Genomic DNA, 27,178 nt, shown 5'->3' on the forward strand with positions numbered 1-27,178 from the left:
CCGTGAATGGCTCAACACGACTATTTGAGCATATGGCAAACAGACACAAAAGGACATCATCAACAATCATGTGGCCTAGATCAAATCTAAAGACAGGGCTACTGCTCCTTCCCACCCCATGCTATTCCCACCACCCTGCCCCATGCTTCTTCCACTTCTCTACCCCGTGCTTGCAGTGGGGCCATCAGGCCCTAAAGTTCAGGAAAAGGACCACCAGGCCCCAAAAGGAGACAGCTGGTACTCAACAACTGCAAGGGCCCAGACATGAGTAGCAGTGAAGGGCCCCTGTGACAAATCAGGGAGGCCGGACCCCCCTGTTTGCTCATTCTTCATACACAGATACTGGTTGTACTCTCCTGATGGCTTGTGCACATGGACCAAAAACGAGTTGGGTTTTGGGTCCACTCTTTTAATGTAATTTCGGTTTGCGCATCATTCATTCGCGCAAAAGGGCCGATTCCCCGGGAAGCCTGCGGAATATTTATATTGGACTATTCATTTCACTCTCGCTGTAAACAATTTAGGGGGGTGGGGGAGGGGGGCTCAATTTGTAAGAATAAGAGAATGAAATCATATGTAGAACGCTGACAGCTTTGCGATATGAAACTGTAATTTATAGCTACGTAGGCCAAATTAATTAAAGCCTTTTACGCCGGGCGCCATAAACATCAGTTACGTGTCTTTACGCCTGGAAGAAGCATCATTACCTAGGGGGGCCTGAATTAAATGTAATGGACGTTACCAGACTCATAAGTGGTAATCTTTCTCGAAGAGACAATCTTAAAAGCCTAGATAAATCATGGCATTTTAACCCCTTAATGACAAAGCCCGTACATGTACGGGCTCAAAATGCATCGTTTTCAATGGCTTTTGGGACCGCCCGTTGTCCTTAAGGGGTTAAAAAATGTTCTCCGGTAACTGCAGAAGTGTTTTCGTAGATGAAGTTATATGTGAACCCAGATGGAACGTGATGAAGTAGAGAATCTATAAAAAAACACGTTACGCAACTCGAAACCAAACAAAATAGGCCTATATTTGTTTGGGTTTTTTTGGAACTTCTCGTTCCCCCTTAATTTGTCGTTAATTTCGAAAGCTTTTTCTTGTTGTGTGGCTTCTTACTAGGATGTAGATACTTCAGGAGATTTGGATACCACAAGACCTAGATGACCTCTGGGGAGACGCGACCGGTGCTTTGGCCTACTCTGGTAGAGAAGTAGTAGAGGGAGCAGGTGGGAGAACGTGACGCCTTGGTGCAGAAGGACCAGGTGCCTGACAATAGCAGATACGCTTGGGTGTAGGTCTCTCCTCGGACAAAACTAAACCACTAGAAACTAAAAACTTTAGGTTTTGGAAAATGTAGACAAATTAGAATATTTTTTTTAATCCCATTTTTATTTCAGGGATCAGAAAAGTCAATCTTTTCATCATCGTAGGTTGGTTCACAAGCCAAGTGATGCCTTCTTACGACGAGTAGGTTGCCAGTATCAACAAAGGGGAAGCTGTTTAATTTTAAAAAAAAAATCCCCCCCAAAAAAATAAATTTTGGGGGAAAAAGGGCTAAAATGACATTTCTCCGTGCGTAACCTATGCTTTCCGATTCTGAAAGTCAAACAATGTTCGTTTTATCTTGAATTGGCTTAGTGAAGCGTTCCGAGAGATTTCATTACCATTTTTTGTTTGCGACCCGAGAGTAAATCACTAAAAACGAAAAAAAATAAAAAATTACATATTGAAAAAAAAATAACCTTTAACGAATTTGCCCCGATAACAATCATAAAAGGTTCCATTGAGTCACACGTTGAAAACTTTAACATAAACATAATTTCTTCTGCCGCCGCTGAAAATAATCATGTTTTCCTCCAGATGTAATTTTCTTCAAATGTGCTTACATTTCAGAATTATATACCTGCTTGATTGATGGTATTGATCTGAATAAACCATTTTTTTTTTTTTCTTTCCGGAATTCACACAGATGTTTTTCAGTTGGATAAAATCAACAGGAGGGATACAAATGTTTGAAAAGAATAAAAAAAAACATTTGGAGGATTAAGTAAAAATATAACTACGTAAAAAAAGACTATAAAATACGCAGAATTTAAATTTAATTAAAATTTTTAATTTGTTGAATTAAAATTGTTGAATTTGGAGTCTTGAAGATCAAATTCTGAAGTTCTAGAATTTATTATTTTTGACGATATTTCTTTGGACCTCATTCCATTACTTGTTATACCCTCTTTTGTTCCTTTCTGCCCGATGTCCTTCTTTCTTCTACCAAATTCCTGATGGCCCTCTTTCCTCCTCCAAATCCGTGATGCCCCTCTTTCCTGGGTATAAACAGATCCGCCATCAGAAATCCAGTGCCCAGTAAATCAGGGCCCAGTAAAATACCTAAAGACAAGACCACCCAGCCCCACCACCCAACCCCAAGCTCCTAATGCTGCCCTCGCAGTAGGGCCACCAGGCCCCAAAGTCTAAAAAGGGGCCATCAGATCCAATTGCCAGAAAGGGACCATCAACCAAAACCATGTCTGATCATCAGTCAAACTGGGCATTCATTTGCCGACAGACCCATTCGGCCCCCCCATCTAGTCTGCCCATCTTTGAAGACCCAAGCCTTAATCAGTCGTCGCCCTCGTCTTAGATTCAGGAGCCGTATGTCTATCCCATGTATGTTTAAATCCCCTCACTGTATCATCAGCCTCTACCACTTCTGCTGGGAGCCTGTTCCACTCATCCACCACCCTCTCCGTTCTGTGTCTGCTTGAGCTACAGATGCAGTCTCGATGCATGCCGATCAATTTCTAGTGTAAAATACGTGTCTCTGGATGCTGCAGTAACCGGTAATTATCTGCAACAAGATGAAACAGCATCTTACCGGTGAGCTCCCTCTGCACCGCGGGAGAAAAGACGGTATCTTTTATTATAGACTAAGGACTCGGCTTTTTCTTTTTCTTTTTTCGCCCATTCTTAATTTGGCCTTTTCCATTCAATTATTTAAGGTTTGGGTTTTTTTTGTAACCTTTAAATGTCATGTGCTTTTGAATAAAAATGCCATTTAAATAGTTTCACGGATTCCCCTTTATCTGTTGTTTTGACGATTTTCATTCTCGAACAATTTGCTAAGTCCGAGAGGAACGTTCGAAAAACACATATTAAATATCCCTCGGAATGTCTTTTATTTGTGTTTTGTTATAGAATTCCGCTAAGGTTCATCGGTTATTTGTATATATTTATATATTTTTAGGGCCAGCAGATGTAGTTCTCTTTTTGTAGAGACCTACAGACATTTTGATGGAGGGATGGGAACATTAGGAAAGGGGGTCCCTGTCCCGTAGAGCTACATAGTAGGGAGTGGGGAAACATTCAGATGAGCAGATAAGTGGAACTGCAGCATGTACGGAGACATTGTTCCAGGGCCCAGTGTCGTGAGGGACCCAGGCCTCTTATCTGTTCCACGAGCTGGCAATTTGATCAGGTCCCACCACATGGTCTCCTTTAAGGCAGTGATTTAACTTCAACTGGAAGTGACATCATTTCCAGGCGCGCAGCACAGGGAGGGAGCCACCGGCCATGAGGAACGTCCGGAAGAACTAGTAGTATGGCGTTGGTGAAAATTCAGATGACTAGAGTAGTGGAGCAGCCTCCCAGCAGAAGTATTAGAGGCTAATGCAGTGAAGGATATGAATATGGCTCCTGATTCTAGGATGGGACCAGGGACGAAGAAGTACGGTTTGAGGACTTACAGCAGCTGGAGTAATGAGCAGACTAGTTTTCTTCATTGCATGCTGGTGAGGACATACTGGTACGTAAGGAGAAGAGGGCCCTGCTTTTTTGAGCTTACTCTTTTATAAGGACGTTAATGAAGAATTTTATAAACATGGTCCAAGCTTCCAAGATGGAGGAAACAAGATGGTTTTACCAAACTCAAATTTTAAAGCTTCGCCTTAACTCAAGATATAACATTTTTATTAACATTGTAAGACTATAAAGGCCAATAGCAAGAGAGTCTAATCCAATGCCACCAAGGTCCTCAGATCTCAGAGGTTCCATGCTTGCTTATTAAAGACCATAGCGTATTTGGTGTTACCACCACCTGTCCATTTAGTGCCACCATTAAGTAGGGTTCTGTTCATGCCAGGGGAGATCAAGCACCTTCTGGTCTGAGGGGGCAGGTAACGCCAAGTGGCCTCATCGCTCCCCACTGGTAACAAAAATAAGCACCGGCATACATATTTACACAAACCTACACACTCAAGCTAACACACATACACACTCATGCTTACATTTAACACAGTTACACGCTGATAGTCCCTCTCATACACTTACACACACACACAACAATGCTCAAACACACACACAATTCATGCACTCACACACTTACACATACACATTAATGCCCATACACACACATTGATGCTCACATACACTTACACAGACACATTAATGTCCATACACATGCATTCATGCTCACACGCACTTACACATTAATGCCCATACACACATTCATGCTCATACACACACATACACATTAATGCCCATACACACACATTCATGCCCACACACACTTACACATTCACATTAATGCCCATACATACACATTCATGCCCACACACACATACACATTCATGCCCATACACACACATTCATGCCCACACACACATACACATTAATGCCCATACACACACATTCATGCTCACACACACTTACGCATTGATGCTCACATACACACATACCCATTCATGCTCATACATAACCCCTCTGGCTTTCTCAAAAAGCCAGTAGATGCCAAAAACCTCAAAGATCTCCTGTAGGTCAATTCCAGACTGGTGGCATTAATTTACTTACTTATGGACTCGCCTTGACAAGGCTCCAGCTACGTCACCTTTGTTTCCGAGCTGCGAGGTGATGAAGGCTCTGTTAAAAAAGAGATGAAATGATACAGTATGTCACGAGACCCTCTGCGATATTCATCATGTTACTGTATAAGTAAGTTTCCACACCGCCAGAACGGAGATTGGGCATCAATTCTGAATTGAAGCTCTTGAAAGCAGAATCAATGATGCTCTGTTATAACACAGCTCTCGCTAACAATTTATGGAGATTAGGAAGTCTCTGAAAGGTTATCATCTGAGTCTTTGGAGAAAAAAAAAAGGATTTTATTCAAAATGATTGATAGTTTTGTTCAAAACAGCTTGTTTAGAGCTTTCATGCAGACTTCATAGAAACATAGAATCGTCTTCTCATACACCCTGAGATTGGGGTAAAAACCCTGAAAAACCCCAAAACATATAAACAGGGATTCTTGATCTGATTAGCAAAGATGTTTTACAAGTCATTCTGTAGTCTGCATGTCCAATGGTTGCTGTTGATTGGTTCAGGCAGCCTTTATAAGGGCGGGAGGAGGAGGAGGAGAAGGGCGAGAACCTCAAGACAGGAAATTGACCAGATAACACTGGCTCTGCCACCGGCTGCCACTAACCTCAGCTTCCACAAAGTGCAGTTTTTAAGTCCAATACCGCCAAAACAATTACAGTGATTGGCAAGCAAAAAAGACACAATATAGATAATTTTAGTAAATCTTCATAAAGTCTAAATCCCTTTTTTTTTAAAGTGATAATATCTTCATAAGCTTGGTACCAGCTGTCAAAGAGAAGTGTCAATTTCCTGCTCTCCGTTGAGCTGACGAAGTGGGAGAGCATTTTACCAGCCCCGCTAACGGCTCTGTGTCTCGCGGCATCTGGGTCAATAACTTTAATGTTAGCCGTCAGTAAACACTTGTTAGTACAAACTGCGAGCGGTCACAATTGTCGACTTTTAGAGAAAACGGCTCAGCGTCAAACGTAGGCTGTAAAATTGATGCTCTTTCTCATGAAATGGTTTGAGGTTCATTTTTAGATCTTTAAAGGAGGTCTTCTTCTCCTCCCTCTATCTTAAAGTTTAATTAGTTATACGATGTGCAGATCAGACCCATCCGGCCCATCTAGTCTGCCCGTTTTTTGTGTTTGGTCTCGTCGGGGTGGCTCGTCAGGAGCCATATGCCTATCCCATGCATGTTTAGAAGGAAGCTTGAGAACGTTCATGGCTATGATACAAAGTTAGCTGAAAAATTCTAGGTCATCAGTAGGGAAGAGGTCAAGACTAAATGAAGAAGAGGATAAAATGGCTTCCTTTCTCTCGACTGTCTGGTCCTCACGTGTTTCCAAAATATACAACGTACATAGGACTTGCTTCCTTCAAATTACCTAACTATTCACATTTTATTCAGTCTGTAGACACTGGGGAACATTGCTCTTCTCAAAGGATGGTTTTCGATCATGAGTGTGCCGAAACTTTTGTGTGTGCATCACCAATTACGATTGGTCGATTGTTTTCAATCTCCTAGAGACACAAGTATCCTTAACACAAACAAGATAATTAACAACATCAGAGGTCCCCATGTTATTCTGTTCAGTGGATTGGAACGTGTATATACATTTAATTAAGTTGGATCGGAGCATGAAAATGGCAAACTCATTTGTTATTCATATAAAGGGTAAGTCCTAGCCGACACATAACTTGAATTTCCTTGTTAGCAAAAGTATATGTTTTACAAATGTTCTTAACTCCATGGTGACGTAAAGGGGTGCTGCTGCCGCCTTTCAAAAGAAAGCGAAGATATCCACGCTTATAGCTCCCAACAGTCTCAATTTTGGATATTGTTCCACATAGCAGCCCCATTCTCATTCATTTGCCAACCAGTGGGGATGATTGGCAGGTTGTGGAAATACTCAGATGTCCACTGACCAGCCCAGGGAGCTGTAAAATAAATAGAAGTCTGTGCTGTTGTAGCAAAGACCTCCATTGTGGTCACCTGGTGACACCCTTCAGGTAAGATAGCTGGGTGGCCATCTTTATGGCTCCATCATCTTCCTCACACATGCCCCCCAACCTTTTGCCAATCCCACCCAATTTAGGAGCCCTAATTTGGACACCTGAAATGTTGGTGGGTATGTGCATACCTCAATCTAAGTGCATCAGGCAAAGTTTGGAGTTTATCCTCCAAGCCTGACTTTAAGATTAAAAAATGCGTAACCACACACTTATGTAGACAAAACCATTTCATATATAAGAAGGACAAGCCGGTCAGCCATGAAAAGTCTTGGTATAAAAGCCATAAGAACATTTAAGGAAGCTAGGATCTAGGATGAAGAGTAGGAATTCCAAAATTTCCTATTCTAAGGTTCTACCCCAACCTAAGATTCTACTTCTTCTACCCCAACCTTACAGAAGCTGCCTAAGCCAATCAACAACAATCAGCAAAGGAGAGATAATGTAATGAGGAGCAATAATAATTCAGATTTTGGGAAAAGGAAATTAAGATGATTGTTGATGCAGTAAATCTGAAACATTTCAAGCCCTAATTTTTTTTATTTTTTATATTTATTGTATTTTTTAATTTGTATTATATTTTTTATTTTTATTGTATTTGTTAATATTTTACACTGGTTTGTTTAGTGTAGAGAGCTGTAAAGTGGAGAAATCACATCAGTTTGAGAGATTAGATTATCTCAGTAAATATTTTTTGGACGGTGTTAAGAATAGACTTTATTACCGACAAATTTGGAGTGTTTTTGCAAAGTGAGAATTGAAAACCTTGAATTGACTGTTCTTTTTAATTAAAAAACTAACATATCCACTCCTGCCACACCAACAAAAAAAAAGAAAGAAAAGGAAACGTTAATGGGAAGAAAAAAGAAGTTTAACATCAATTTACAGCTTTCCTAACCACGTGGCGTAATTTTTCTTTGCAGAAAAATTGTGTGAAATGTCATAAGCTTTGTTTAAGCTTAAAAAAAACTATTATTCCATACAATTACTTTTGCACGAAAAACGTAATTTTGCTTCTAATTTTGCATCTGAGGACATGGAAGAAAAATCGCTTTAAATTCCACTTTGCTCACAATTATAATACCGAGTGGAAATAATTCGATATAAATGGACATCTTATATATTTTTTATGTTTAAATAGAAATATTCCAACTCAATGAACTCTCTTTTCTTGGCTTAATTTGAAAGCATCTTGCAAGTGGTAATACGGACGACCAGGATGAAAGTGGGTATGGATATTCTAGATCATATTTCACCAGGGCCAGACTAGCGATGACGGGTCGGGCCTGGCACTTTAAGGCCAGCGGCCACCTGATAGCGTAAGTACAATGTAGGCTGTAGCCTTGCATATCCATCCACCGGCTCTACTTACGCCTTCGGGTGGCCACTGGCCTTAAAGTGCCAGGGCCGAATAATCATCTCCAAACTGGCCCTATGTTTTTATGTTCACATAGCGTGGACTAAAAATTTAATTGTGCAATAAAATTCACCGGTCACTTGCATTATAATCATTTTTTGTTATTTAGAACATTTCATGCAAATATTACTCCACTACCTATGTTATTTCCTGTTGTGCTGTATGTGGAGGACGGCCGCCATTTTCCTGACCCATCGCGTAGTTTAAATTGCTGTATCATTCTAAGATATTTCATAATGGTATTTTACAGAGGACTTGTACAGCTGGGAACAATTTATAGCTCTAGAAGCTCGTGTGCCCTCCGCTAAAAGAGTACAGTGAAAATCCACGACGTTGCTGACAACTTCCTGTTTGGACATACAGTAGAATTCTACTGCAATCTGCAGTCAGGGCTCGTGGGCAATGGGGGAAAATTTGTATGAAACAACAGAACAGTTAATAAAGATAATAATAACACAAGTGAGAGATGATTTCCAGTGCCTGATTCAATTATGGTTTTATCTCGGATGTGACAGCTCCCCTATAATATTATATTGAGCATACGCGGCCTTATTAAATTCATCTAACCTGGTTCAAATATATGATGTTGACAGGTCTATTGTGTTTCATTATTAGATTATTTCAGTACAATTACTTAGACACTTAATATACCACAGTGAATTTCATATTATTTTGTCCACCATGACACCATGTCACAGTTTGTAAAGTGATATATATATTTTTTTTTTGTGTTCCAACCGCACAAGTACTTTTAAAAGGCGTTGTCATGGACAACCATCATTTTATCAAGAAGTAATTTTTTACATTTTTTTTTTATTCAGTAAATAATTCAATACAACACCTGCAGGACCAGATACGCCGACCAACAAGGCATTTGCCCAGCATGCCAGATGGCAAGTCCAGGCCTGTTATAAACGCTCAGAGTACTTAACCAACCAATATTTTAATGTTTTGTGCCATGGTATGTAATGGGATGCTTGGAAAACATATAGTACAGAATATTATCTAAAATAAATAATAATCTTGAATACTTTGGCATTTTTTTAACAATATGAACCATACAAAACCAAATATTTGCATAGTAGAATCCCTAGGTAGGTAGACCAGGATTGAGGATTATTACAACGTACATCAACATCGAAGGCGTCTTTCAGAACCCAGCCTGTACGTGTTGGAATATTTCCTTGCAGTGAAGCTAAAAATACATTTGAATCACTTCATTCCGTGTAGCTTGTTATCATGTTAATTGATTGGTAACCCACGAGGCTTACAATAATCCGTCTCATTACCATATAGTCATTGTGAGGTTAGTCACATATCTCTGTGGGAGATATTTGCAGGCAGAACATTTCAAAATGGGGATTCGCGATTCCAATAAGTGTTATCATTATTCAGGTAATGTTCGTTCGGTTCATACAACCAATAAAATCAACAGGCAGCACGGCTATTTAATAACCCTATGCTGTTCAACAAGACCCAGAAGAAAAATACAGAGGGGATAATTAAACATGGCATTTTCCTGACTAATAAACACTAGATAAATTATTTCTGTTTACAAGTGGCTTTTTTTTGTTGTGTCATAAACTGATAAAAACCTACATAAAATAAAAAAAAGTACAATAAAAAAAATGTAAAAAAAAAATGTAAAAAATCAACACAAAATTTTAAAAAATCAATAAAAAATAAAAAAAAATATAAGGGATTGGACTTTTGCAGATTTAGTGCATCAACATAAGCAATGAATTTATCCCTTGAAACATCTGTGCCTGCCTAGAGGGAGCCATATTGTCTTTGAAAGACCCGCCCCCTTCTCATCTCATTTATGAACCCACAGAAGATATAGCATACCTCATGATCTTCCTGATTCAACAATGAAGCTTTTTTTTTCCTCCACAATTTAAGTCAGGAGAAAAAGGGCGTTCTCACCGCCTTCAGCTGATTACTATATTACTACACCCGTGGCTTTTCAATACCAGAACAAATGTCTCTAAATAAAGATCCGTTGAGGAACACCAGGGAGGTAATTGTAGACTCTACCTCAAGGAGATGTTTATTCCAAGAACACTGCAGCAAATACTTTTGTATGAATTGGCATATAATGAGTCAAATGTTACACTTCCTACCTAGAAAAGTTGTTCAAGCCAGGCTCGTATGCACGATTTAGCCAAGTTCTTCTAGTTGGGGGGAGGGTCAAATTATGGCTGCCATTATGCAGGAAAGCCTTCCATCATCCCCAGCATAGAGCAAATATAACACCTCATGTGCATATCTGGGAACTTCTGGGCTCCGGACACGGCCAGGACTGCCCACTGACGTCAGCGGGAAACACCCCCATTTAAAGGTAAAATCCGGAGGATTCGGGTCTTGACCCGGAGAATCGGAGAAGTTCCCAGGTATGCTCATGTGCCACCATTACAGGTTGGGATAGTGGAGATATTTACTCCTCGGGTTCCTTATGAGGAACTCATATCAAAGTTCTTTGATATGATATCTTGGTATCTACCAAGACCTGTATCTTCAAGTGTTTTGGCATGGTTGGGGCAGGCAGACCCACCTCAGATGTCCATCAATCAGCAGCCATGCTTCAGAAGAATATACCCACCCTAAAAATTACAGTTTATTGTTTGCCAGCTTTAATTAAAAAAAAATATTTAAACAATGTAATTGTATTTAAATATATATATAAAAAATTTGATTTCTCCAGTTGGTTTCTGTAAAAGTGGCAAAATATACATATTTTTTGACAAAATTGATATCATCAAAAAGATGCACTAGCGAGTCTTAACTTAAAACCCAAATGTATTTTTCATGAGAATTTAATCTTTACATTTTATGTTTCTTTGTAGTAAATCTGAAATTAAAAAAATAAATAAAAATCTAAGTGGGACATTTTTGGTAGAATCTCAGTATGAATCTTCAAAACATTCTAAATTACGGCCAGTAAAATGAATTCACCGACGCAATCACAATGCCTTCTAACTGCGGTCATTAACCCACGTGAAGCTTGGTCCTTCAAAATAATCTGCTTTTGGTTCATTTTTTCCAGCTGGACGTTTTTTGGAGGCTTCATAATAATAATTATAATATAAAAAAAAACAAAAAAACATTTTATTTCTTCACCTTGATCGATTTTTTTTGTCTTTTTTTTGTCCTTTTTTATATTTATTTGTTCTTTGGGACAAAAATTGCTGAGCACTTGTAAAAAAAATAAATAAAAAATCAGCAAAAATGATGGCTTTTTTTAATTAAGAATTTTACAATAGAATGTATAATTAGCCGTCACTAATTGTACACTGGTACAAATTAATTGGAGACTGATTGGGGGAAAACATCTTTTTTTTATTTGATTGAAGACAAAATAGTTCATTGATTGGAATAAAGTGATATAGAGGGGATCTGGGGAACAGGGGAGGAAAGAGAGGCATCTGAAGGGGGAGAAAGGAAGGGCTACGGGGAAAGAGAGGCACGGGGATTTGGGAGAGGGACTGGAAGAAAACAAACAAGGACACTTGGAAACTATGATGTCTTCAAGCATATGTTCACGCCTAGAGCACAATTTTATGGCACTGTTATCATATAGCTTGGTGTTTGCAGATGATTGACGCGTATAATTGCATATAACGCTATAATATAGCACAATTCACGAAATAACTTGCTGTCATCTTCTATTTTGACATGAATAATCCTCGTGCTATATCTACCATTTACATATTATGACAAAAAGCACTCTTTTTATGAAAAAAAATAATACGAGGACGCTTCAACATTTTATGAAGCGCAACAGTTTTACTTGATAAAAAAAAAAATATTGCAGAATTTTAGAAACATATAAAAAATAGTTAATAAAAAAAAACAAAAACGCTTACAGGCAGTTACGGGGTTGCGGTTAACGCATGGGTGGGAGGTATGTATAAGGTGCAGAGAATGGGGCAGTCACCATAGCAACAAGAGTTTTTTTTCTAAATAATGCCTATTTTTTTACCAGGAAACAGGACACATCTCTCTCTTCTCTCGGCAGATCGGCCCCATTCGGCCAATTTTTCCTGCCGTAAAGACTGAAACCTTAATCAGTCGTTGGTCTCGTCTTAGATTCAGGAGCCGTATGTCTATCCGATGCATGTTTAACTCCTCTCACTGTATTACCCTCTACCACTTCTGCTGGGAGACTGTTCCCTGTTCTGTAAAGTAAAATAACAATTAATAATTACTGACTTTGGTGTAGATACCCAAAGGTGGTAATCTAATGCTAGTCATCCTGGTTGTAACAAGCGGAGATACTAATTGTGGCGATATTGCAGTGCATCAGTCACGCTAACACCAGTGTCTTTACAGGGACAACCCTGAGATGCTACATCAGTGGCTGTTTTCTTTCATTCACAGAACGTAGTAGAATTCTACTTATAATGAATTCTGGCACCAACGATGACAACAATAAGGAGAGAACGTAGTTATCACAGAGTCCTGATTCATTTGCACCCACGCTCCTCCACTCTTACACCCAATATTCCTATTGTTAACGACTGTCGTCACCGAGAGAATAACAAGCTACGAGTATTCCAGAGCCAACATTTATGAGTCTATCACTGTCATCGGGGCTATGGAGGATAGGGGAAATACTTAATAATATTAACTTTTTTAATATTCCTTCCTGTTAACGTGATCTGTCGTCTCGTAAACAAAGTTGATGTTGATCTCAAAAAATGTTTACAATTCCTGTTAACATTTTTTGTGTTAACACTTTAAAGATGTGTACAATTAAATTTTTCCTGGAGACCATGGGGGTTAGGAAGACCTTTTTAATATTCTTTCCCGTCAACGTGATCTATCGCCTCGTAAACAAAGTTGATGTTGATCTCAAAAAATGTTTACAATTCCTGTTAACATTTTGTATGTTAACACTTTAAAGATGTGTACAAGACCATGGGGGTTAGGAATAAGATGGCCCACTGGTAAAAAGTTTGGAAAGCAGATTGTTTAGAGTAATTAGAACCATTCCATTGGTTGCTATGACGATAACACCACCTTTTCAACTATTCCTTTAGAATAACTTTTTATGCTCAAGCTTCAATGTATCCAGTAGTGTATTTAGCTTTGGCACTGCTCTTGGCCTGACCAACCAACCACTCCACCTGCAACGCCATATTTACTTCTAAGTACTGGGATATGATGTCATACACGTAGCACCAGACAGAAGGAAATTGTAGAGGAGTATGCTGACTCGACACAGCTCTCCATAATGTTAATGGGCTAGCTGGTGAGGTGTTATAACTGGCACATTGAGCAGTGGTGATTCAAGGTGGTTCCCGGTTACGTGGCAAAGGGGCTGACGCCTCCTGGACCTGCTACCCTAAGCTTAGTCGACCTAGGCCTAGAGTACGCCGCTGAATGTATCCCAGCATGCAACTGGATTTCCCTTTTCTGGACGGCTACCCTCCTAAAGCTGCGTAACGTGTTTTACCATTGGTTTAGGAAAAAGGTAGTGGCTTGGATGAGTGCCCACGGTACCCAAAGAGCCACATTATAATATTTTTATGAAAAAATATTGGAAAGAAATCTAATATGGACTGTTAATAATTTTACCATTCTTAGTAATATCGGGGCAGATGTATGGAAGATTAAACCAGGTTAGGAGCAGGTGCAAACCATAATTATATAGTAAGAGCGGAAATGTTGTGCGCCATATAGTTATACGCTGATGTCAAAGCGGTTATATCCGTACCTGTCTCCTGTTGCCTTCCGTACGTCTTTATCCATCTGCTGCTCTGCTTTAGAATTCTGTAAATTCTATAAAATACTCATTTATGCAAAAAAATAAAAATGACAACAGGTTCTTCGTCGATGTCGCAATCCTATGTCGCCATTTGTTCTAAAGGAACACACGCTGTTAGCTGAAATAAAAGCAGGGCAAATTGGGTTTCGGCTAATTTCCTTTGCGTGATTTCAATGTTTAAAGGGTAGTTTATGCAGAAAGCGGGCAGCTATTACATGCTCTTTTTTCCCCCGCTACTATAAAGGGCAAATTACTTACTGGAGCATTACAAGGAATAATCATTCCGTGTATTATTTTTTTTTTTAAATTGCTGGAATTTTGTAGGTTTTTACGGGTTTTAGGTACAGTATATAATATATATATGCGATATACATATCAAACCATACAATTGCATATAATGCCCTGTGAACAACCTCCCATCAGAAGAAGTAGAGGCTAATACAGTGAGGGACATTTAAGCATATGACTCCTGAGTATGACATGAGACCAAGGACTGATTAAGGGTTGAGTCTTTAAAGCAGGTAAAGCAGGCAGACTAGACGGGGGTCGGATGGGTCTGCCAGCAGATTCTAGGACCCTGTTTCCATTGAATGACCTGTTGACCTGCGCTGATGTCCTTGGAGCACAAATTCAAGATTAGGTACCACAAGGAGGCAACATCTCTTCAAAAGCCTCTTAGCTTTGACCAAAAACATGAAATATGGACTGCACTCTTGCCTACACATTTCTTCCAACGAAGGGCGGATAAGGCAAGAAATGTTCTTGGTAAGTCTGGTGGGAACAAGATGCCGCATAAAAACCTCTACCCCTAGATGCCTCACTGGTTTGTAGAAATGACCCCGTTGCTCCTCTTAAGGTTAAGGGCTAGCCCAAGTCCCAAGTTAGACCATGCATGTGAATTTAGGCAGTTTTGCTAGCTTTCCATGTATTATTTCTGAAAACTTGGTAGGGTAGGGGGTGATTGTAAAGCCCAACGCTTAGTCCTTCATTTTCAGACCAGGGGAGTTCTAGGTCACCCTAATGAACAACTTTCACATCAAGCTGGTCATTCCTGAACCAGTCCCGTGGGTCAGCCATGTTGAGCAAAGCCAGAACGAAAGCTGATAGACTCCCAATGTCAGACTCATCTATGAAATCTGGATCTTCTGTATCAAACATTAAGCTTCCTGGTGGCCGCAACTTATGGTGGACATTCATTTAAAATGCCCCTCTTTACAAGAGACACTGTGTTACCCTATATTCATTATAGCATAAGTATTGCATAGTCCCCTAGTGATTAAGCAATAATCAAAATGATCATTTATCAACTGAGACTGACTCTAGAGGCGGAATTATAAAAATGTTATCGATGGTGTGGAGGAGACTTAATAAGAATTTAGAAAGAAGAAGATGGGTCACCAATTTCAAGCTTCTGGTTCTTTCGTCATTTCTAATAAATAACAAAAGTAGCATTTAAACCCAAAGACTCCAAACCTCCAGAAGGTCTTCCAGGGACCATCAAGTATTTTAGGATAATATAGTCTCACCCCTGATCTCTTTTCGTTAACAAGGCTCTGATACCAAGACCACTATTAGTAATACGCAACAACTAAGTGTTTAAGTATTTGCCGGGTACCTTTGCATCTCACATATAAGTTAAAAAAATAGCCGCACTGTACTAATTGGAAAAAGCAGAAACTCAATAATTGGTCTGCAGTGAATGCAAAAAAAAAAAAAGTGAAGAATGCCGTGTTTACCTTCTTATCTGTGACTTATAGCTGCGGCTTTTTGTTGGATGGAGGAAGCGGAGAAGATTCTTAATTAACTGAGTTGTTTTCTGCTGTTAATGTCATATTGTGCGACAATTTGCCAGAGATGGGGAAAGAATTCTAATATAGGTTTTTATGATATTTTTTGAGATTTGAAGCAATTGAATTGGAAACTCTTTATTGTTTTTTCCTCGTCAGTGAATGTTTATGTTGTGATATGGTGACCAGAGGAAGGGTTGATACTAGAGTTGCGCATGAGGCCAAAAGTCATTTTGGAATAATTGCTGGTTTTGTTCTTTTCGGACAAAGAACTTAATTTCCTGCCCTTTCAGTACAGATAAAATTATCAGGGCATTTCTCTGGAAAACAATACTTTTAAAAATAAGTCTCTGTCTGTGCTTTCTGCCCACCCCTCCCAGTCCTGTATGTGTCCCCTGCACTCTCCCCCTAGGTCTCCCTGTGCCCCCTGTCCTTATCCCCCTAGCCCTTTCTCTTTCCTAATTTCCGACAGCCTTCCCTGCCCTCCTTGCCGTGGCTTTGTATTTGCCCTCTCCTTTGTCTTGTAGCTGCGTCTCCACCCATTCGTTCACCTTCTCCAGCCACGGTCTAGTCTCCTCTGATCTCTCTGTGCAGCTGCAGAGATGATACTGACAGGACAGATGGGAGTGGGAGAGCAATAGTGGGAGGGAAAGTGAGTCAGTGTGCGAGACAATGCTGCTGCAGAGAAGATACTGACAGGAGAGAGGGGAGGGTGTGTGTGGTGTACACAGTGCCTGCAATAGGGCTACCCTAAATTATAACATAATATTTGCTTGTCTATATGACAGCCTTCCTTACACTGAAATGGTTAATTGTAATTATGTTAGTTTGATAACATTTGTTCTACTCCCCATAAAGTGTATGTTTAGCTCCAGTACCCAGTATTATGGAAAGAAGTGCCTCTGGATTTTTTTCCTTTTCTTTCTTTTTTTGTAGAGACACATAAAAAAAATTGACAACAGATCGGGCTGATTTAGCCAATCTAGTCTGCCCATACATTAAAAAGTCTTGGTCTCGTCTTAGATTCCGAAGCCATATGCCTATCCCATGCATGTTTAAATTCCGTCACTTCTGCTTCTACTTCATTAAGTAAAACACTCTTACGGTAAATAAAAGTAAAAAATCCAGGGGTTCTGTGAACTCACTCAGCTGCCCTACAATATTATCCTTGCTTGACCACAGAGGTTAAGGACGGGACAAAGCCATAATGACGGCCACATGGAAATGCATCAGGCTCAATGGTTTATATCTCATACACGCTTTTCCCTGTTAGTTGTTTAACTTCTGTGTTTAAATTAAGATTATATAAGATTGAAGGGCAGCTGAGTGTGGAAACATTAGATCTTGGAAGTATCTCGGGGACCACAGAGCCCCTGAGATTTTTACCTTTGCACTTCTCTATTATAAGACGATGTTTTGGTTGAAATTTATAAAGATATTATTAACCCCTTAATGACAAAGCCTGTACATGTACAGGCTCAAAATGCATTGTTTTTAATGGGTTTAGGGACCGCCCATTGTCCTTAAGGGGTTAAAAGTTTAGTTTTAGAGTGATCTGAGTTCTTTTCAGTATAGATATCTCCGGTACTGCAATGGTTAAATATAGCCTTTTTTTTCTCCTGGGGAGTTTGCATTAGCTAATATTTAATAAGCAGCGCCTGTTAGATTTATTGGACTGTGCCCACTTTGAACCTTAACCACATTTTCAGGGAACGGTGCCAAGATGCCAATTCCAGCTTGTTTAGGCCTGCCTGACCTCCCCAAAAAAGTATCATCTTCTAATTAACTGGCAACCCTTCCAGTTAATATGTGTGAGAGAGAGGGGAGAGATGAATTAGCTAAAGCAGGCAAATGAATGAACAAATCTTAATTAGATTTCAGAGGTTTTGCTAATCGTTTTTTTTGTTTGTTTGTTTCATCGAGGACCCTCCTGGTTATAGAAGATTTGTATGAACGCATAGTAGAATTGGTGAGAAAAAACAGTGATCTTATTACAAATTATCCAGAAGCCAAGTTGTCCCCTCTTGGAGAAGACATTCTGGATGGTTGACTAATAATGCATCGTTGAATCTAAACAATATTTTTAAAAATAATTGAATCATTTTTGTATTTTTTTTTTTGTAGACACTACGACTTATCTCACAGAAAGATCTGAGCACTTTAAACCGTGTAAGGACAAGGATCTCGCCTACTGCTTGAACAACGGTGAATGTTTCGTGATCGAAACGCTGACGGCATCCCACAAACACTGCCGGTAAGTCACTGGTCTACAGTATGGTAGAATTTCGACGTGCCGGTGGCAACACACCTTTGTTCATTGATGTTTGGTAGAATGTAAAACTTTGGATTCAGTAAATACTTTGGCATGCAACCTAAATGATAAGAGGACATCAGATAATATTGTTGTGTTTCCTTCATTTAAGTGTTTGGTGAACGTCAACTCCCATGAGGATATCATAAAATGAGCACTATGTCTTCCTATGTCTCCTCAGTCAGCAGACTGTAGGAGTCCTTGACATATTGATATATGGACGGTACTATGTTGGAATGGCAGGATGGCAGTAACGGGGCCATAGAAGCAGAGCATATAGCAATCTGGTACCATAGACACCAGGGAGACCATCAAATTTGAGAGCCAGGTTGGATACTGAGTGAGCTAGACTGGAACTTAGTCTGAAGCCAATGGTCGAGGACCAGACATTAATCACTGCAGGACAACATTTGAGTAACCCACACACATCAATGCCAAAGAATAATGATCCAGCAAGATAAGGTAGGGGTAGCCCCGGTATAGAAAGAAAGGCCCCAGATGGATAAATAAGCCCAGAGTATGTCAGGAACCAAGCTAGACAGTGCACATGGGGAGCCTGAGCTTTTTCGGTGACTACTGTGCCTTCTGGTAGTGACAAGGTTCCCTAGCACCAACACTAAGGGTTCCTGAAACATAACCCTAAGACAAAAGTGTATTTTTGTCCATCAGAAAGCTGGCGTGATACTCTAGCAAGGATAATAACAACTTACAGAGGCAAGAAACATTTTGCATAAACAGATCACTCATCTACCATTTATGGTCAAATAAGCAGATTGTCCTACAAAGTAAGATATTTGGAAGACACGTTTGTGATACGTATGTTGAAATGTAGGTAATGGTATCGCATACATGCAAGGCTAAACCTACTATGGCGTACTAGTGCTAATTAGCCGGGTTAACCAGGTTGAGTATTACGGACAACCTAGCAGGGGTTTGCGGTTGAAGGACATCAGCCCCTCAGCCTTCATCGGGCCCTAATACTCTTGGGAGCCGGTGGCTCATCTATGCTGAGTGGCGACCAAAACTGGGTGACCTGGGGCCTTTTTATTTAAGAAATACGGTAGTTCTCCAACAGAAACATAGTGAAAGCCAGGTTTAAATGTCCCCTGTTTTTAGCTGTGACCCTCTTTGTTTCTCGGCTTGTACTGATGACCTTCCCTGTAGCAAAGTCTCCGACAGAGCTATAATGCCAGCAAGTTGAAGCGTCTAATTTTACATTCCATGAAGCATCTCTGACAGTTAACTTTTAAGTTGCATTGATGAGTAATATTAAACCATCAGTGGTGAGTTAAGATATGCTCCTTTGGCTGGCAGTACAAGTTTATCAGACGCAATGCTTCATTGACTCCATTCTCACGTATCTATCAACGCCGCCGTTTAACAGTATTGTATGAATTACTGTGCAGCAGACTGATAAAATGCCATTAAGCAGCAAATTCAACAGCAAAACCCAATTGCATTTTGTTTGCCTTTGTGAAAAAAAATACTCCACTCTATCCCTTTATTTATTTATTTTTTTTGCAGGCCAATAATGCAATTTAATGCCAACCGCTAGTAAATTTAGTCTTATTGCTGCAATAAACACCTCCAGCCACTAGAGGGGGGCTGTGAGGTGAACAGTAAATGAATGAAAAAAGGGTCCGATGCTTATTTTATTAAGCTTGGGGTGGGGGGGAACAACAACAATAATGATCTAAATTAGGTGTAATTACTTGTGTAGAAACCTGTAATAGAACCTGTTGGTTTCGTTATGAGTATTATTGCGGTATTAGATCAGCCGTAAGAATAAGTCTAATGAGGCATAGGGCTTTATAGTGAAAGAGCATTCTAGAATGCTAAACATTAACTGATTTTTTATTTTTATATGGCAACTTTTAGCTTATCAATACTTGCTTCTCCTGTCACATGACTACAGGACAAAATATGAACAGGGAAGGTTTTCACGTGATTAAAGAATTATTTCTAGACATGTCTGCCCAAATCTTTGAGCGGTAACACTGATGATGATTAAACTGTGATTCAATTTTAGATCATTTGTATATATTGAGGAGCAAACTGTTCCTTGTAGACCAAACATAGGTCTATGGACGTCTATGATAATAATGATGCTTATTTGTGTGTGTGTATCTACTGATAACAGTAAATCAAAGAATGTTCCCAGTTGATACTACTGTGGTTCTGGTCCAGCCTCACTTCAGTGTGGGCAGGAGGGAGAGTTGGAGGTGTGCCCAAACCAGAAATGAGTAAATCACTTCCCCTCTGTCATTGGGTCACCAAGTACCTAGATCTCCAAGGATGGGCCAGCTCGACTCGTCTCCCTTTCACCAATCCATCCACCCGTATCCCATACCCCCAACATTTCAGGTGTCCAAATGGGCACACTTGTGTTGGCAGTGTGGCACGAGTTGTCAAGGGGCGGGGCTGCCTGGAATTGAGCGGGGCATGAAGCATGGCCACCCGCCTTTACCCAGATAGCCACCTCACGACTCTTCGAGCTGCAACAGCACAGACCTCCATTGCAGTCTTACATCCCTGGGCCAGCCAGTGGAGATCAGAGGAAAGCAGGACAATGGGGACGCTTCGAGAAACCCAGGATGGTTGGGCGGAATGGCATTACCAACTTTTGCTTATGATTCTAATTCAACCAAAGCAAGAAGACTGATGTTTAAAACAAACTCTGTGCTTTTTTAATTCTTTTTTTCGTGGTAAATATAAAGAACGTCAAGCGGATGATATTTGTAATTTCCCTTATGTAATTTAGGTAATTTGTTTTGGCATTACTTATAAACCAATGATTTTCTTTACAGGAGGTTTGCTGATTGCCCTTGACTTAGAAATATCCTGTATTATAACACAGCTTCTTCCCCTGTAAATCCTTCCAGCTGTTCTTCCTGTTGTCAAATCAATCTTTTGTAACACTGCAATTCTGTAAAAAAAATTGTACTACAATAACAAAAAAATATCTTATTTTCAACAGTATCGGACAATAGGTGACAGGAACAAATTGTGACCCAGTTGGCCTATTTTATTTACTGCTGTAAGACCTCCAACCTTGGTTCTAGGACAGTTTTAGGCTTATCCTACCCAGGCTTATAGATATATATGATGGGAGCAGTCATCTTGGAGTCCTATTCTCAAGAAGCACATGATTATCTCTCCACATTAAGGTTTCTCTCCCCCATTTTTAATTTGCTGATTGTTGTTGATTGGTTCATGGAGAGAGAGCTGATGGTACTTCTAACCCCTTTTATCAAAGAGCTCTAGATAACTAGACCACTGACACTCGGTGGTTAGATATTCAAAAAGTGGAGAGGATCCCCCTTAAACATCTTGCTACTTGTAGACTGGGGGGTTTATTTGTATGACTGGACAAGCTCCTTGTAGAAGGTGAGTAGATCTTATCAAAGCTTACGTTCCTCCAATGGGATACTTGAGCAAGATCTTCTGTTGGCAGTGGGTGAGTCAAAGTTTGGTTGGCAATGACTCGACTCACGTCAACCTGGAACCAGCTCACTCACATGTATTAATTAGTTCATTAATCATTATTATCATTATTTATTAAAATATATATAGTCATGCTGGACGGACATCAAGTGTACGTATAATTTATCTATTCTTGATAGATGTTTTATTTAAATTATTTATGTAAATAAAAAATAAATTTAACTGATGGCCCCTCCTCCGAGCCTGATACCACACCTTTTTTTTCAAGCTCCACCCCCTCCTCCCCGCATTCTATTTTTAGTTCCACCTAGAATGGGAATTATCTTGTTTCTAAGAATTTTTATGTATTTTTAAAAAAAAAATGTAAATGTTTGATCTCAGTGCATAGAGGTGAAAGTAAATTAACCAAAATTTAACATTTCCCTTGAGTTCATTATCCACTTAGCTCAGTGGCAGGATTTAACATTTGACTGGAGCTGGTCTCGCTTTCCGCATTACCAGCGATAAGAGAAACAGCTGTATATTTCAATTAAAATCCATGTTTTTTTTATTTTTTTATTTCTCGATTCTCCCAGGTATTAAACTTAATATGCGTTCTGATTAGTTCTGTATGCAACAGAGAAGCTTTTCCTCGCAAATTTCCACATTCCGTATAGGAAACGTCTAAAACGATTTCCCCGTGGATGGCTTTGTTTCGTCGGCAGTGAAACCTGCGTTGGTCCCATGCCTTGAATCAACAATCTGTGTCTTATTTGTATACCTTCCGTCTTCTGGCAACCCAAATTATATCATATATATCATCAAAAAAAACATTTATATTATATAAAATATAGATCAAAAAGATGACTTATGTCAATATTGTCTGAGAACAAAAAATTACCGAATTCCTCAGATTTTAAAGAGAAATTGTCGTATTCATCTAAATATATCACAAAGTTGACTTGTGTCAATATTATCTGAGAACAAAAAAAAATAGCTAATTTTTTGATAGATTACAAAGAATTTCCCAAATCCTAAAGAAAAAATTGTTTAATTCCAAATATCCACAATCCTGATTCTTACTTTTATATTCAACATATTAATCAAGTTTTCAGTCCTTTTCATTTTAATATAAAAATTCCCTATGGTATTTTCTCGAAGCACATCAACCATGTCACAAGACTACTTGGGATGAAGATTGAGGAGTCGTTTGCAGATAACAGTTTCGTAAATCAGCCTCACAGATAAAGCAGTGTAATTAGTTATGTCATCAATAAAGAAATGGGTAGAAATTACCCGCAGTCCGGTCTCTCCAGTGCTAAGAGCACTGGTATACTGTTACGGGTTTGAATGCCTGATCACACGATCAGGGGGAAAAAAAGAAAAATAGGGTACTATGTAAGGAGGGATGCATGTGGCCTCTAGAACATAAACACTATGTCTGTGGAGTATGTCTATAATCTAGAGTAGGAAAAAACACTTGGTACCAAGGGGTTTAAGTTATCTTTCCCCTGTTTATAAGTTGCTGATTGTTTGATTGGTTAAGATACACTTTGTAAAGGTGGGGGGGGTGAGACTTTATGGCGATAAAAGGGATTGGATAATGCTAGTCCTGCCACTTTTCGCCACCGATAACACTAATAAACAAATACACTATCTATAAGCAGTTTTAATAAATCAATTAAATCTGTGATTGTGATAGTTTGTCTTTAACAATTTATAGATTTGGGGTAAAAAATACCCTTTTATTAATAAGTATAAACCCTTAATATCATCGAGAAACGGATGCCTCGTGCTACTTATGTTGAGACCCAGAATCAAAACCAAGCTCAAAATATATTACAGTAATCCACTTTTTTTTTTTTAATATACATATATATGTTCAATGGAAAATTCTTATCTTCCGCTAGTTCCCAGAAGGTACTGAAAAAAGCGCGTGCAAATATAATAACGTTTCTCAAATTCATTCTGCATGCGCAGTGTTCGTGTACAAGAAGCGAAATAAAAGTGGAAGGGGATTGTCGTAAGCGTCGGAGCATTCTGCGCAGATTCATGCGTTCCGGCTGATAACGGATGAGTAACAGAATATAATAGGTACATGGCTGAATAGTTTATTTTCTGAATATTATCCTTTGGAGAGCGGTTGGCTGTATTAACAAAGGGCGATGGTTTAGTTCCGCGAGTGGTGGAATCGGAGTGCGTTTGTTGCCGCATTTCACATACTCTCTAAAAAAAGCAAATATTAACCCCTTAATGAAATAGTTTTTAATGGGTTTAGGGACCGCCCATTGTCCTTAAGGGGTTAAAACGCATGACATAGAATATTCCGTACAATTCCGTACAATATACATGAATGTGTGGGCGGGCGTTCGTTGTCACTACAAATCTTTTATTGTCGGTGGAATAATTGGAAAGGATGCTTTTATTATCCTTGTGGTCCTATCATAAGCCCACGATGAAGTGGTGAGGGAACCAAATGCATTAAGCGTGAACAACCTGGTGTTTGGGGTTTGGTTTTTTTCTTTACCAATAGGGTGGTAGGTAAGTGGAACAGTCTCCCAGATTCTACAGGTACTATTTTTGTTGCCATTATTTACTAAATGTTATCTGTCTCCAAGACTGCGCTGCAGATAATGCTCTCTATTACTCTGACAACTCTGATGTCACGCTTGATGTCACAATACCATGGATACTGGCTGCCATAGTTTTGCCAAAAACCTGGTTTTATCACATGACCCCCCCCCCCTTATCTGCAGACCTGGAGGCCGCCATTGTTGTCACTCATGTGATATTTCCGGAGACTTTCCCAGCTCAAACACCACACTGAGCTGATGCTTTATGGCAAAGCTAATGAAGTCCGTTCCTCCATAGACTTTCAGTGTATCTTGCTTGGTGATTAAGACTGGGCCATTCTTTTGTTCACCACAAGGCAACATAATAAGGAGTCAGCTCTTCTCACCCTTGGTTAATAGGGGTTCCTGGGGACCACAGTCTCTATTTTTTATTTCAGATTTCTTTTTCTTCTTAATTTCGAGTTTCTGGTGAGATCATAGAAATAGTTTATTGAACTTGCATGCTGTTGCCTGAAACTTACAAAATGTCAGTTTTGCCCCATTTTAGTGAATATGCGAGTTGTTTAGCATGTGACCTCATGAGTCAAGTTTACCCCTAATTATTGTCATGTTACACAGAAGCTTCTTAAAAGTTTCATGCAATTAAACACTTAAGGAAAGGATTATATGCCTACCATGTTAAAGAGAGAAATTCATGTTTAGTCTCCCCAACCCGGCCTACTAACACTATAGGGCACTGTACCAAGATAACAGCCTCCATAGTTCATTTCCGCCCAGAGCCACATGACCCAGAAAGGCGGAGCGTCGCAGTATGACATCATAGCATAAGGCGGCGGTGTGGAGAGGGCGGCTGGTGCCACTGCCCTTGGTTAGGCCTAGGTAAAAAGCCACTGCTTACATTGCAAGCGAATCTATCTTGGTGTCCTTAAGCCATTTGCCCCTTTCTTTGGTGAAAATAATTGGCCAACTGCCAACAGCTGCTTACTAAAAAAAAACCAAAAAGTGCTCAACCCCCCCCCATTATTTCTTGATCTACAGTATATTGTTTTTGAAACAATCGTGTAAAATTCAGCATCTTAGAAGCCGAAGGGCATTAAATCAGACTACATTTCTGAACGCCAGGAAAATATTGCATAGCGGTAACGGAAGAAACACATACATCAGTGAGATATTGATCTACCCGGAATGAAGGGAAATCATGTCGAACGCACTCAAAACCACGACGAGCGTTATCTCCACGGTGCAGTGTTAGCTTAAGTATCGAATATTTACAGGGGAAACGCATTCTATCTTTTTAAGTGTCTATGACGAGGTTCTTATTCTTTTCTAGAAAAGTTTCGTTTCAATGCCTGGTCTCGATAAACACTTTTTTTTTCAATTTCCAGTTTTTCCATTTCTTTGTAGTTTACTTTTTTGCTTTAAATGGATATAATAAGCTGAGATCATCAAATGTCTTTCCTCTCCGTATTATTGTACAAATGTGTTTATTATTTTGCGTGCTAACATCGTAGGTTAAAAGGTGCTGTATCACCTTGGGTGCCTCGTTAAGTATCACCAGATAAGTGCTCCATCATGTAGAAGTAAAAGAAACCTATCTGCTGTTTTATTTTTCTCCTCAATGCTCCCTGTCACTTAAAAACAGCATTAAACGGCTTATTGAGATACTAGTGCTGCTTAGCATCAGAGTCCTCTCATGCTGTTCTCTATGTATTACATCACAGCCGTCTGAGAGCCTATAACCACTCCAGATCCCCTTTAAACTAATCCCTTTAAGAGAGTGATGGTAAAACCCTGGGACTCTGCCCTTCCGCCCCGAGACTTTGAAATTGGGGTAAACGCCGTCAGATGCGCAGGGGGCGGGGGAATCCTAAAATCCACATCATTATAAAAAAAAAAATTCTAATTATTCAAATAAACAAAAGAAAAAAAGATGGAAATTGGCAAATAAACAGAAACGAGTAAACAGCTCCGAAGCCGAGAAGAATTGTTATGGAACCAAGTTATATCTATATCTCTGCAAGGAACGCTTATAAGTTGTAATGAATATAAGCTGGCTCTGACCAGTGTAAAGGGTCAAACCTCACACAAATATGTGAGAGACGCAAGTAGCAATAGTTTAGGACGGTTAGCACAAGTTACGTAAACATGTACTCTATATTTTACTAACCGCAATTTGTTCTAGATACCAGGAAATTACCTAAGTATCGCCTGATGTTTGTTTCTAACGGTTTTTTGCCTATATCCGCATAGTTTTAAGGATTTAACCAATTGATGTGATTTACGTATTAGGACGTCCTTCTTTTTGGACACTATATAACCTATGTCCGTATCATAATAAAACAGAGTGATTTTAGACCATAACCCAGAGTGTGTCGTGTGTCTTATTTCTCTCTCCGTGCACGTACATTTGTATTTATATAATTTGGAGCAGTTCAACAACTGAAGAAAGGCTTTATTGGAAAGGCATCCAAAACAGTTGGCGCCCAACGTGGGGCTCGAGGAAGTCGTACCCTTCAGGGGTCCCTCCCGGGGAGAGTTCGCACTGTGACCTGACGATTGGACCCTGGGACTGCAGCCCAGTTACAAGGTAAGATCGTTTCTTATCTACCTTGTGTGTCACTCGTTACTCACGTGTATATTCGGAGGAGGGAACTCAGGTGGTTAACGCACCCTCGAGTGGCAATAAAAGAACCCCATATAAATATACTGTTGTAACACTTGTTGAACTGTGGTGCCTCCCTCTTTTTGGCCAACACACTGTAGTAGGAAGAAATCGGTAAAGTGTTACACTTCTGCACCCGATCAATCTAGATATTTTAATCCCAAGTGGTGCCATAAGATTAACTTTACTTTGGACAGCCCAGTTCGCCTGTCCCCAGTGCATAATAGTACTACAGTGTATGTGAGCCTCATATCAGAAGGTTTCGAACGGTTGCGGACAAAGACGAAATAACGATACCATTGCAAAATGGAGAACGTTAATAGTAGGGTCCCGATTGGATATTGTACACCCTCCCAAATAGTTGCAGA

At 39.6% G+C, this 27,178-nt stretch overlaps 1 protein-coding gene across 1 annotated transcript in view; it reads left to right on the forward strand.

The window, feature by feature from the left end:
• The window catches only part of LOC149274468 (pro-neuregulin-3, membrane-bound isoform-like), a 144,253-nt gene that overhangs the window by 14,654 nt on the left and 102,421 nt on the right, over positions 1 to 27,178 (forward strand). Inside the window, exon 3 of the mRNA XM_089505446.1 lies at positions 17,966 to 18,095. Within this exon, the coding sequence (XP_089361572.1) occupies positions 17,966 to 18,095 (130 nt within the window). The remainder of the gene's footprint in view (positions 1 to 17,965; positions 18,096 to 27,178) is intronic.

Source organism: Sceloporus occidentalis, unplaced genomic scaffold, assembly GCF_023333645.1.
Source record: "Sceloporus occidentalis isolate IW3139 unplaced genomic scaffold, rSceOcc1.0.p SCAF_329, whole genome shotgun sequence".
Taxonomy (NCBI): Eukaryota; Metazoa; Chordata; class Lepidosauria; order Squamata; family Phrynosomatidae; genus Sceloporus; species Sceloporus occidentalis.